Here is a 13,245-nt window from a genome sequence, read left to right as displayed (position 1 = left end):
CCATCCCACCAAATTTCTCTCTCCAAGGTGTATCTGCATCGCGCCATTACGCCAAAAAAAATGGCGATAATGAACAGTGTAGCGCCATATTTGGCGCTGCACTGTTCATCCGCGGCAAATTAAATATAGGAAAGAAAATTACTCTTTTGCCCTTGCTTCTTTTTATAATTCCAAATGTATCCTTTATTTGTTTTATATGTAATTTTTTATTTTGTTAAATACTTATATTTAAAGTTTGTATTATTAAATAAAAATTATACCATTTTAAAGATCTCATTAATACGATCGAAACAAGACTAATATTGAATATATATTAATTAAAATTTCAAATACATCAAACATAACTAGAACATAATAAAAGTTAAAATACATACGAAATACATCAAACATGACTAGAACATAATACAAATTAAAATACATACGACATAATATTAATATTAGAAAATGCAAACACAATTTAAAAAAATATATAATAAAATTAATAATTTCCTAGTCCACTCCCACTTCCTCCCAAATTGTTAAAGTATTGATCAAATTCACGATTTGATTCAACTCCTTCTCCATGCTCTTGATTTCTCTTTGCAACAATTTGTAGTTATTGGCGTCTAATCGACTCACGCACAACTGGATCTTCTATCAAATTTAAATTCACTCTTAAGATTTTGTTATCTTCTTTTTGTTTTGCCAATGTTATTTTGTTCGCTGCATTTTGAGCTTTAAACAAATCAAGCTCATATTGTTTTTGGAGTAGCTCATGATTGTGTTCGAACATTCCTTTGAATTGTGTAGTTTGTTGTTCCATTGCGGCAATAAATTGATTGCGCTCATCCGAGAGTTTTTGCTTTATCTTTTCCTTCTTCCTTCCCGTAGGACGTTCACCTACATTGTTCATTTCATTACAATGTTCATCAGATTCAAAATCATCATTCAAATCAACAGGAAATGAGGAAGAGCCTATTGACTTCTCAATTCCGAAAGATTGTGATTGTGATCCTTCAGAAGTTCTTTTTCGACCTCCAACATTTAGCAAGCTTCCAGTTCTGCAATATTTCTGCATGTCTTTGACAATAGGCCATACATGATCAAACTTAAATCCACCTTTGAATTTGGGATCTTGCTTTACTAACTCCTTTGCTCTATCAAGCTGTTATAAATAAAATATAATTCAAATTAAACAACGCAATTAAAACAAAAAATAAGAAAAAACTAAATAACACAAATTTACAAGATACTCACAATATCTTGTTCAGATGCACCACTTGGGTTCATGTTCTCTATTTGTTGAATGCATCCTCTTAGTTTGCTGACCGATGTTGATATCATTGCCCAACGACTATGCAGCGATCTTGAAGTTCGGTCAGTACAAATGTGTGTCGGTAGCATACAAGCATATTCTTGTGTAATGTGTTCCCATAAATCTGTTCCAGAGCGATCATTGCCCTTTTTAGGATCTTGGGCAATATCCATAAATATAGTACAAAAGAGTTTATCTTCTTCATTTGAGTATGAGGAAGTTCGGATTGAACGTGAGGCTTTTGACATATTTCAATGACTATTAAACTAGAAAGAAATGTAAAGAGATTTTGATATTCAAAAGATAGGTGGTATTACTTCTAAAATCGAATTGCAGTATTTATAGAGATACAAACATACCAATGAACAGATGTGATCTTCACGATCTAATCTAACGGTTCTAAACAATTCAAATAAACGCTGATTCAAAGATGCATGTGATAGCTTTTATTGGAATATGTGTGGAAAAGGACAAGCATACCAATGAACGGATGTGATCTTCGCGATCTAATCTAACGGTTCTAAGCTATTCAGACAAAAGCTGATTCAAAGATGCATGTGATAGCTTTTATATTGGAATATGTGTGGAAAAGGACAAGCATACCAATGAACGGATGTGATCTTCACGATCTAATCTAACGGTTCTAGACAATTCAGATAAAAGCTGATTCAAAGATGCATGTGATAGCTTTTATTGGAATATGTGTGGAAAAGGACAAGCATACCAATGAACGGATGTGATCTTCACGATCTAATCTAACGGTTCTAGACAATTCAGATAAAAGCTGATTCAAAGATGCATGTGATAGCTTTTATTGGAATATGTGTGGAAAAGGACAAGCATACCAATGAACGGATGTGATCTTCACGATCTAATATAACGGTTCTAAGCTATTCAGATAAAAGCTGATTCAAAGATGCATGTGATAGCTTTTATTGGAATATGTGTGGAAAAGGACAAGCATACCAATGAACGGATGTGATCTTCACGATCTAATCTAACGGTTCTAAGCTATTCAGATAAAAGCTGATTCAAAGATGCATGTGATAGCTTTTATTGGAATATGTGTGGAAAAGGACAAGCATACCAATGAACGGATGTGATCTTTACGATCTAATCTAACGGTTCTAAGCTATTCAGATAAAAGCTGATTCAATGATGCATGTGATAGCTTTTATTGGAATATGTGTGGAAAAGGACAAGCATACCAATGAACGGATGTGATCTTCGTGATCTAATCTAACGGTTCTAAGCAATTCAGATATCTTTTATACCAAAGATACATGTGATATCTTTTATCCCTATAAAAACGTTCTGCATCACCAACAAATTGAACATTCATCCCCTTATCATCTATCTCTAAACATACGAATTCAAATATGAATTCCAACACTGGAAAACGTCCTATGACATTTTCTTCATCATCATCCTCATCTTCCTCATCCTCATCATCGGATTCCGAGCACAATCTCGCAAGTGCAATACGAGCACAAACACAATTATTAACCAATGCATATACTAGCCACAACCTTGCCATAGCTTCCTACATGGAATATATGGATAATCAACCCCCAAGCCATGGAGGTTCGACTTTTGGTCATAGAGTGATTCATCGTGATCGTGAAGAAGCAGATCGAAGATTATGGAATGATTATTTTTCAGAGTATCCAAAATATTCTGAAGCAATGTTTCGTAGACGATTTCGAATGAGTCGAAATTTGTTCCTATGAATTGCCAATGCTGTTAAAGGCCATGACAACTATTTTGTGCAACGAAAGGATAGAATCGGTAGACTAGGCTTATCTACTTTCCAAAAAGTTACAGCGGCGTTTTGAATTTTGGCGTACGGAATACCAGCAGATGCAACAGATGAATATATCCAGATTGGAGAATCAACTGCAATTGAAAGTTTGAAGAGATTCTGTCGAGCAATTGTAGAGGTCTTTGGGGAGCGATATCTAAGAGCACCTGATGCTAATGATGTTGCACGGTTGCTTCAAATTGGCGAAAAATGTGGTTTTCCAGGGATGCTTGGGAGTTTAGATTGCATGCACTGGACTTGGAAAAATTGTCCAACTGGCTGGGCTGGTGTAACACCCCAGATTTTCAGGACGTTTAAAACTTATAAAATGAAGGTGAAAACTCATTAATTCAAAACGTAACATAAAGAGTACGGGGTGCTATGCCACACCTGAGCTAGAGAACTCAGGTGCACAGGCCAACTAACTAATATCCTTAACAAAGTAAATGCATAACATGGCACGCAGGCCGAAAGGGAACTATCTACTTCTACGTTCCAAGATCTAGCGCGCTCCAGTGACTTATTCTTCTGTGCCTGAAAGCCAAATATATCTGTTCAGCGAGAGATGCTGGTAACCCACTCCAACGCGTTGAAAAACAATACATACATACATATATATATATATATATATATATATATATATATATATATATATATATATATATATATATACATAGATATACGAAAAGTCATTTCAAAGCATGAAGATGTATCCTAAGAGACTCTAGCTTTCAAATCAGGGAACCGACTCGACAAATAGGGGTACACACAATCTGCAGTCATAACCAAGCATGTACAACTCTCACATAGGAAACAGTCATAGATAAGCACAACCAATAATCACAATTAAGCATTACTAGCAAGAGCCCTATGGTCACGTTTCCATAACAGTCATATCATCAATCCTTCGCATCTCATCATATAGCACACTTTGTTGGCGCCACAGGACCAATTGCATGCCCATACATGAGGGTCAGCGCATATAGCTCTGACACGGCCCCACGGCACCCTGCCCCGTCTCACAATACGGAGGGGTTGATCGCAATCGACCGATGAGCCGCAGCTCTATATAATATTTATATGCCTGACCGGTCTTTACCAGCCTGGTTAACTGTTGGGATGGTTCTCAACCCATTCAACTGCCCGTATAGTGGACCTTTGTCCTATATAATATTTATATACCTGACCGGTCTCTACCAGTCTGGTTAACAGTTGAGATGGTTCTCAACCCATTCAACTGCCCGTATAGTGGACCTCAGTCCTATATAATATTTATCTACCTGACCGGTCTCTACTAGCCTGGTTAACAGCCGGTATGGTTCTCAGCCCACCCGACTGCCTGTATAGCCCGATTGATCTCAACCAAATCGGGGTAACATGCACACATAACACATAGTAAGCACATGCAACCCACATTAACACATTGGGAAGGGGGGAAAACGTATAACAAAACCTATGCGTGATCCTTCACATATTAAGAATAGTCCTAAGGGTTTCATACTTCTTTCACCTAGGTCAACGAGATACCAATTCAACTAGCATGCAATATATAAGACTCATACGACCTACGAACGGTACCCGAAAATCAAACTAGACATAGGCATGATAGACGGAGTCCGTTAGGACACCACGGGGGTCGGGGGAACATCAAATGGGGAAGCCGGGATCCCGAAGTGGGGTACAAACCAGCGGGTAGCCGGTGGGTGAGGGGTCACCCGCCGGCTGCCCGCCGGCGTTTTACTATTCCGGGCAGCTGCCCGCTGCCGGCGTTGCCCGACTAGGCCGCGGGTAGGTGGCGGGTCCCCTACCCCAACCTACCCCCCACTGACTCTTTTTCACCAAAAACGCCCCGGGAACCTTTGTGAAACCCGAAACCATGCTTAGACACTTTCAACGCAATTGATAGCACATGTAGACAACTCATGGATCAAAATCAATAAACATACGGCACATAACCTATCATGCTTTTCTAAACGTAATCAACACCCAATCATGCGAATTCCCACCCAATATACCAAGAATAATACCATACGAATTCCACGATATAACCTAGGGTTCTAATTATTTTTAAATCAACAAGAACACAATTCACCTTCCAAAATCAAGATTCGGTAGGAATATCATATAACTATCAAGAACCTCATATAATCATTAAGAACATTAAGAACACCATATAATTATCAAGAACGTCATGTAATCATCAAGAACACCATAATTATCAAGAACCTCTCCTTATCAAGATCACCCATGGAATCATCCCACCAATCATCAATAATAATATCACAAATAATCAATACACAATAATATGGGGAAATCCTAAGAGGGGAAACATAGCTATGAAAATAGGTTTTGTTGAGACATGAGTTACCTCTTAGCCTTAATTAATTCCTTGGCTATGAAGGGTCTTTCTTTAAGCTTTCTTGCTTTCTTGATTTCTTCTAAGGGGATTCTTGGAGCTCTTTGGGTGGTGAGAGATTATTGTGGTGGGGGTTCTAGGTGCCTCTTAAGTCCCCTATTTATATATTTAGGAGTCCTAATTAGGAACTAATATTATAGGCTTGCTAATTCTATTCCTTTTGGGACTAAGGATTGGGTTTAGGGATAAGGGTCTATGGACTATGGTGGGCCTTTCCTAATTAATTATTGTGATTTAATTCTTTCTTTTGGGTAATTGGTTTTAGGGATCGTAACACGGGGTGTGCCCTGTGTATCAGGCCCACCCGGCCCAATGAATCTCTTAAGTTGGAACTGCCGTGGGCTGGGAAACTCATTGCCAGTTCAGTTCTTGGCGGGCTTGGTTTATCAAAAACGGCCCAACATCTTATTTCTGTGTGAGACTTGGAGTGATACGAGACGGCTTGAGAGGGTGAGGGTGAAATTAAAATACGACAACTGTTTTGTCGTCGATTCCAGTGGTAGAGGTGGGGTTTGGCTCTTCTGTGGAGTGCGGGGGTTGATGTGGAGGTAAGGGGATATTCGAATCACTATATTGATACTATTGTTACGAGTGGTGGGGACGATTCGCGTTGGAGATTCACGGGCTTCTATGGCTCTCCGGATAGGGGTCAGCGGCGGGAATCTTGGGGTTTACTCAGGTACTTGTCTACTCTCAATAATCTTCCTTGGGCCCTTATGGGGGATTTTAATGACTTATTATGGGATTGGGAAAAGGAGGGTCGAGTGCCACAGCCTAGGTGGTTGTTGAGGGGATTTGGGGAGGCAGTGCGTGAGAGCGGCTTGTCCAACTTTGGTTTCGGGGGTTGCCAATTTACTTGGGAAAAGGGGAGAGGGACTTGCAGGTGGGTGAGGGAGAAGTTGGATCGTGTTTTAGTCTCCGGGGAATGGCGCGATCTATTTTCGCGGGCGCAGGCATGGTCTTTGGAGGGTACAACGAGTGATCACTTGCCGCTGTTTTTATCGCTTGATACTGGGGAGAGGACACATTATACTCGACGCCCAAGGTTTGAAAATAGTTGGGGGAGATATCCGGATTGTAAAGGGGTGGTGCAGAGAGAATGGGAGAGGCTTCAAGGGTGCCCTATGGGAGATAGATTACGGGTGTGTGGAAGGGGTGTGTGGAATTGGGGGAGAAGGCAGAATCGGGGAGAGAATGAGGCTATGAGGCTCTGTTTAGGGGAGATGGAGAGATTGCGGGGTCGAAGGGATGGGGAAGGTTTAAGGCTGTTCGGGGACTGTCAGCGTCGATACTTGTCTATGCTTCGGGATAAAAGTGATCGGCTTGGGCAGAGGGCTAAGGAGTTGTGGTATAAAGGGGGGGATACCAATTCAAAGTTTTTTCACAATTCAATGAATACAAGGAGGAGAAGGAACCGGATTACTGCTTTGCGTAATTCGGCTGGGGAGATTACAAATGATGCACACATGATGGGGGGAATTATGGTCGAATATTTTTCAAATCTTTTCACTTCTGCCGAAGGTGATGTGCGGCCTGTGTTAGATTGCCTGAGCACCCGTATTGATGAACAACAGAATGCTGCCCTGCTAAGTGATGTCACGGCAGAGGAAGTAAAAGGCGCCTTATTTGCAATGCATCCGGACAAATCACCGGGCCCTGATGGTCTTTCTCCAGCGTTTTTCCAGATGCACTGGTCTATTCTGGGACCTGAGGTAGTTTCTTTTGTCCATCTTTTTATGGTTACGGGTCGTTTGCCGGAACATGTGAATGACTCCCATATTGTCTTGCTTCCAAAGTGTAAATCCCCCGTAGAGATGTCTGAGTTTCGCCCCATTGCTTTGTGTAATGTTGTGTACCGAATACTTGCAAAGGTCCTTGCTACTAGGTTGCGTGTGTTGCTAGATTCAATTATATCACCTGCTCAAAGTGCTTTCATTCCGGGTCGGTCAATTGTCGATAATGTGCTTATTGCTTTCGAGTCAGCCCACTGTTTGAAACGCCAATCTGGGGAAAGGGGTGGGTATGGGGCTTTGAAGGTTGACATGAGTAAAGCTTATGATCGAGTGGAGTGGGGGTTTCTGTGTCAAGTCCTGGTAAAGATGGGGTTTAGTGATCGTTGGGTGGGGTTGGTGAGGGAGTGCGTGACGACAGTGCGTTATTCTGTCTTGGTGGAGGGGAAGGAATGGGGACCAGTGGTGCCGGGGAGGGGTCTTAGGCAAGGGGATCCGTTATCCCCTTATCTTTTTATTTTAGTAGCAGAAGTTCTGAGTACCATGTTGTAAGTTCGGGAGGAGGAGGGTTTGATACACGGGTTAAGGGTAGCAAGGGGTGCTCCGTCTATTTCTCACCTTTTTTTCGCAGATGATTGCCTATTCCTTTTTCGGGCAAACAATTTTGAGGCGGAGGTTCTAAATGATGTCTTAAAAGATTATGGGAGAGCTAGTGGCCAGGAAGTGAATTTAAGGAAAACGTCAATTGTGTTTGGCCGAAATGTACATTGGGAGGATAAGGAGGCTGTTTGTGGGACTCTGGGAATCTGTGAACAGCAGGGTCGGGGGAAGTATTTGGGGTTGCCGGGGTATGTGGGAAGGAAGAAGAGAGAGATTCTGGGCTTTATCCGGGATAGGCTACGAGATCGGGTGATGAATTGGGGTAATCGGTTCTTATCTCGGGGTGGTAGAGAGGTCTTGCTGAAAACTGTCCTACAAAGTATCCCTAACTATGCTATGAACGTGTTTCTCCTTCCCCTGGGCATGAGTGGTGAGATAGAAAGGATTATGAATTCTTTTTGGTGGGGTTGTGAGAGAAGGGAACGAGGGGGGATCCGTGGCTACCGGATGAGACGAATCCATATGTTGACACTCCGGCACAAGAATACTTGGGAAATCCTAGTGTGAGTTCTCTATTATGTGTGAACTCAAGGGAGTGGGATATGGGGGTTTTGAGGGATATTCTGTGTGACCGGGATGTAGATCGTATTCTGAGACTACCTGCTCCGCCCGGGGGGGTTTGTGACTCGTTATATTGGCATAAGGAACTCAACGGTATGTTTTCGGTTAAGAGTGCATATAGGTTGGCGGTGGGTGAGGTGAATCATGGGGAAGGGGTCGTGTGGAGGGGCCTTTGGTACTTAAGAATTCCACCAAAAGTTAAGTGTTTCTTCTGGAGGCTGTGTACCTTGCGTCTCCCAACGAAGGATGTCTTAATGATTAAACGCATTCAGTGTGATCCGGTCTGTGTGTTATGTGGAAAGGCAAACGAGTGTGTTGCTCATCTTTTTGCGAATTGTGAATATGCACATAATTGCTGGCTCCATTTAAATGCTGACTGGGAAATGGGTTATGTGGATTCTCTAACTGCATGGCTATATGAGATGTGGGCTGTTTTACCAAATAAAATTCTTGAACAGGTTGTGATGGTGGCTTGGGCTATATGGGAGGCGCGAAATTCTCTGCTGTGGAAGCAAACTGTTTCGGATCCAAAAATTCTGGTGCATCATGCGCTGCTTTATGCAGAAAATTGGAGAAATAGCCGAGGCTTGGGAGAGTCAACTACACATTCTGTTAGGCCAAATCGAAATGGGGCACAATCACCCAATCTTGTCTCGGGTGAGGTGAGAGTGAAAATAGATGTATCTATGGATCATGCAAATCAACGTATGGGCTTTGGATGGGGTGTGCTGGATGAGGAGGATAAGGTTCTTGGGGTGACTATGTTTACCAAGAGGGGCTTGTACATGGTTAGAGAGGCTGAAGCAATGGGAGCTCGGGAAGCGTTAAGCTGGATAAAGCACAACGGGTGGAGGAGGGTCTCGCTAGAAACCGATGCCCAAATGGTGACGAATGCGGTTACGGGAGGAGTTAATATTTCACCCTTCGGATCCATTGTTGAAGAAATCCGTGAGCTGCTACGGCAAATGCCTGGGGTTAAATTTCGCTATGTGCATAGAAATTATAATACGTTTGCTCATAATTTAGCCAAAAAAGCGTTATCTTACATAGGGGATGATAGACTTGAGTTTTTTGATCGTATCCCGCGGTACGTGAGTTCTTTCCTATGTAATACTTCTAATCGTTCTTAATATATCAGGTTCTGTTTATTTTTCAAAAAAAAACACGGGGTGTTACAGCTGGACAATATGCTGGGTGGAGTAGAGAACCAACTATTATTCTTGAAGCTGTAGCTGATTATGATTTGTGGATTTGGCATGCCGGGGTCTAATAACGACATTAATGTCTTGGAGGCATCTCATTTGTTTGCAAATCTTGCAAACGGTGTAGCACCTCCTTGTCATTATGTTATTCAAGGACAAAACTACAACACAGGATATTATTTAGCCGATGGTATATATCCAAAATGGTCCACATTGGTACAAACAATCCATGAACCTCGAGGGCCAAAAAAGAAGTTATTTGCGATGATGCAAGAATCGTGTAGAAAAGACGTAGAACGTGCATTTGGAGTTCTCCAATCACGATTTGCAATAGTCAAGGGACCGGCACGTTTTTGGGATAAATGTGTATTGCATGATATAATGTCATCGTGCATTATAATGCACAATATGATCATTGAGGATCGTGATGAGCAAGCAGATACACAAGGTTGGAACGAAGCACCGGCACCTGAAGTTGATATAGTTAGAGATGAAAATATTATATTTCAAGAATTTCTTGCTCGGCATAGGCAAATTAAAGATAAAGAAGCTCATTATGCACTCCGTAATGCATTGATTGAGCATTTGTGGGAACGATATAGTAATTTCGATAATTAAATGTACTAGATGTTGTATGCTATATTATTATTGGAATAAATTCAATTTTCAAAAATATTGTTAAATTCGATTTTTTTAAAATAATTAATGTTATAAAAAATTAATATTAATAAAAATTATTATTTACATCATAAGTTATAATTTATATTAAACTAATTAAGTTCGAACTAAATTATATTAAACTAATTATATTCGAACTAATAATTGAGAAATTAAATTATTTTAGTGTAAAAGTTTGGTGTTTTGGTGTAAATGGGTTGGAGATGAATAAAATTTGGTGTGAGAATATGCTGGGAATATTCCTTTTGATGTGACATTTGCTAGAAAAATTTGGTGTTTTGGAGATAGAGGGGTTGGAGATGCTCTAAGCACAAAACTCACACACGTTAAGCACAAAAACACATGCACCTTCCCAGTTTGAACAACAACTCACATTAAGTACACACTCACGTATATTAAGTACAAAAAACTCACGCATCTTAAGTACAAGACTCACGCACCTTAAGCACAAAACTCACTCACATTAAGCACAAAATTCATGCACTTTAAAGTTTCAACAACTCACATGAAGTACACACTCACGCACATTAAGCACAACGCACATTAACATTACACACTCACACACATTAAGTACAAATCTCAGGCAAATTAAGTAAAAGACTCACGCACATTGAGTACAAAACTCATACACATTAATCAACCGCACAACTGCACCGGAAGCATTCAACTGCACTCGAACATTTCAGTATATATATATATATATATAGTGACTGTGTAAGTGTATATTTAAAACCGCTTTGTTTTCTCAAAGAACCGAATCCAAATCTCTGAGTGTCCTGCTAGTGCTAGGAAAGAAGCTAAGTGTGATAATGGGTGAAGAGGAAAGAAGGGCGAGTGTGTTGATGTTCCCATTTTTGGCTCATGGTCACATAACTCCATACCTAGGACTGGCCAAGAATCTCTCCGACAGGGGTTTCTTGATTCACCTATGTTCCACACCCATCATCCTCGTCTCCGTCAAGAAAATGATACCTGAAAAATACTTGGATTCAATCCGGCTAGTGGAGCTCCACCTGCCGGAGCTGCCTGGCCTCCCACCGTATTGCCACACCACAAACGGCCTCCCACGCCACCTACAATCCACGCTCTTCAAGGCCTTAAAAATGTCAAAGCCCAACTTCGCCAAAATCATGGAAACCCTGACCCCGGATTTGCTGGTGTTAGACTTCCTCCAAGTGTGGGCGGAGGGGGTAGCGCGTGCACTCAACATCCCCGCCGTCAGGTTCTACAACGTCTCCGCCGCCACCTCCTCTTACATCAGCTTTGCCGTTAGGAATCCCGGCTCCGAATACCCTTTTCACCCCCTTCGCCTTAAAGGCTACTCAGAATCAATCTTCCGCGCCGCTTTCAATCATCTCAAGATCGGCGAGAGAGACTCCTCCTGGGAATGTCTACCAAATCCACAAATGGTGTTGGTAAGAAGCTCCCTGGAAATGGAACCCAACTACATAGAATACTACTCTGGGTTCATTGGCTGCAAGGTTGTGCCCATCGGATTATTAGCCCAGGATTTGGAGCAGAAGGAGAAACTCCATCAAGAGCTCTTGGAGTGGCTGTGGAAGAAAGAAGATGGTTCTGTCGTATACATTTCATTCGGGAGTGAGCATTTCTTGTCAAGGGAAGACACACAGGAGATAGCTCATGGATTGGAGCTTGTTGGTAGCAATGTGAGCTTCATATGGGTGCTTAGATTTCCACAGGGCGAGCAGGTGAGCGCTGAAGATTCACTCCCACAAGGGTTTTTGAAGAGGACAGGGGAGAGAGGGAGAATAGTGGAAGGATGGGCGCCTCAGGTGGAGATTCTGAGCCACCCGAGCGTGGGCGGGTTTCTGACTCATTGCGGGTGGAACTCGATAATGGAGACCTTGAATTTTGCGGTTCCCATCATCGCCATGCCCATGCACTCTGACCAGCCGGTCAATGCTAAGCTCTTGGTGGAGATGGGGCTGGCAGTGGAGATCACCAGAGATGATGGCACCCACAGGCTTTGTAGGGAGGAGATTGCAAGAACTGTGAAGGAGGCCATTGGTGGGAAGAGTGGGGAGGGTTTGAAGACGAGGGTTAAGGATATGAGCAAGAGATTGAAGATGAAACAGAAGGAGGAGATGGATGCTGCTGCCATGGAGTTGAGAAAACTCTGTTTCACCCCACACGGGTAGTTCAATTGGTTATGGATGGTAAATTGTGAGTAAGAAAACTCTATGTCACCTCACACGGGTAGTTCAATTGGTTCTGGATGGTAGATTGTGGGTAAGAAAAACTCTATCATTAATCACATGTGTACTTTTGGTCTGTTGCCTAGTAAGTAGTAAGTAGCATTTACCAACTGCTACTGCCCCAATGAGTGCATTGAGTGTTTGGTTTTTTTACCCCGGAAAATTTTTATCAAAATTAATGTTGATAATTTGAAAGCAGCTTTTTAGTGAGATCTAATTTAGAATCACGCTTGAAATTTCATATATATAAATTTTTTTCACTCAAAAGTGGTCAAAAAAATAAAAGTTTTGATCTAAAATTTCAATCACAGTGATCAAACTTTCTGACCATTTTATACCAAGTGATAATTTAAAGTCCTTTAACTTCCATTTCGCAGGCATTATGCCATTATGTAGATGGTAAAAGACTGCAGAATGAAGTGATAGAAGGAAAATGCATGTATTCTTCATTAACTATATATATACATCGGAGGTGTTTGGTAAATATAGCTGTTAATTGATTGGATTAGTGTGTTTGATTAGTTGATAGTATTAGCTGATTGTAGAAAGATGTTTCGTAAATTATTAGCTGATAGCTGATTATATGAAAAATGGCTTTCTCAAAAAGCTAATCGAAAAAGTAGTTTCAACAACTTTTTGAATTTTAGCCTTTTGGAGCAAAAAACTGTTTCAAAAAGCTAATTAACC

At 41.3% G+C, this 13,245-nt stretch overlaps 2 protein-coding genes across 2 annotated transcripts; one reads left to right on the top strand and one right to left on the bottom strand.

Annotated features, from left to right (window-relative positions):
• Positions 1-595: 595 nt before the first annotated feature.
• On the bottom strand, positions 596-1,057 carry LOC109159914. The gene has a single exon (XM_019308025.1). The coding sequence runs from the start codon at positions 1,055-1,057 to the stop codon at positions 596-598; it is 462 nt and encodes a 153-aa protein (XP_019163570.1).
• Positions 1,058-11,064: 10,007 nt separating this feature from the next.
• Positions 11,065-12,567, top strand: LOC109159727 (beta-D-glucosyl crocetin beta-1,6-glucosyltransferase-like). Its single transcript, XM_019307826.1, has one exon. The coding sequence runs from the start codon at positions 11,152-11,154 to the stop codon at positions 12,499-12,501; it is 1,350 nt and encodes a 449-aa protein (XP_019163371.1). The 5' UTR covers positions 11,065-11,151; the 3' UTR covers positions 12,502-12,567.
• The last annotated feature ends 678 nt before the right edge of the window (positions 12,568-13,245 follow it).

Source organism: Ipomoea nil, unplaced genomic scaffold, assembly GCF_001879475.1.
Source record: "Ipomoea nil cultivar Tokyo-kokei standard unplaced genomic scaffold, Asagao_1.1 scaffold2845, whole genome shotgun sequence".
NCBI classification, from domain to species: Eukaryota; Viridiplantae; Streptophyta; class Magnoliopsida; order Solanales; family Convolvulaceae; genus Ipomoea; species Ipomoea nil.
The sequence above is the reverse complement of the archived record's forward strand: the minus strand, read 5'-3'. Positions and strand labels throughout refer to the sequence as shown.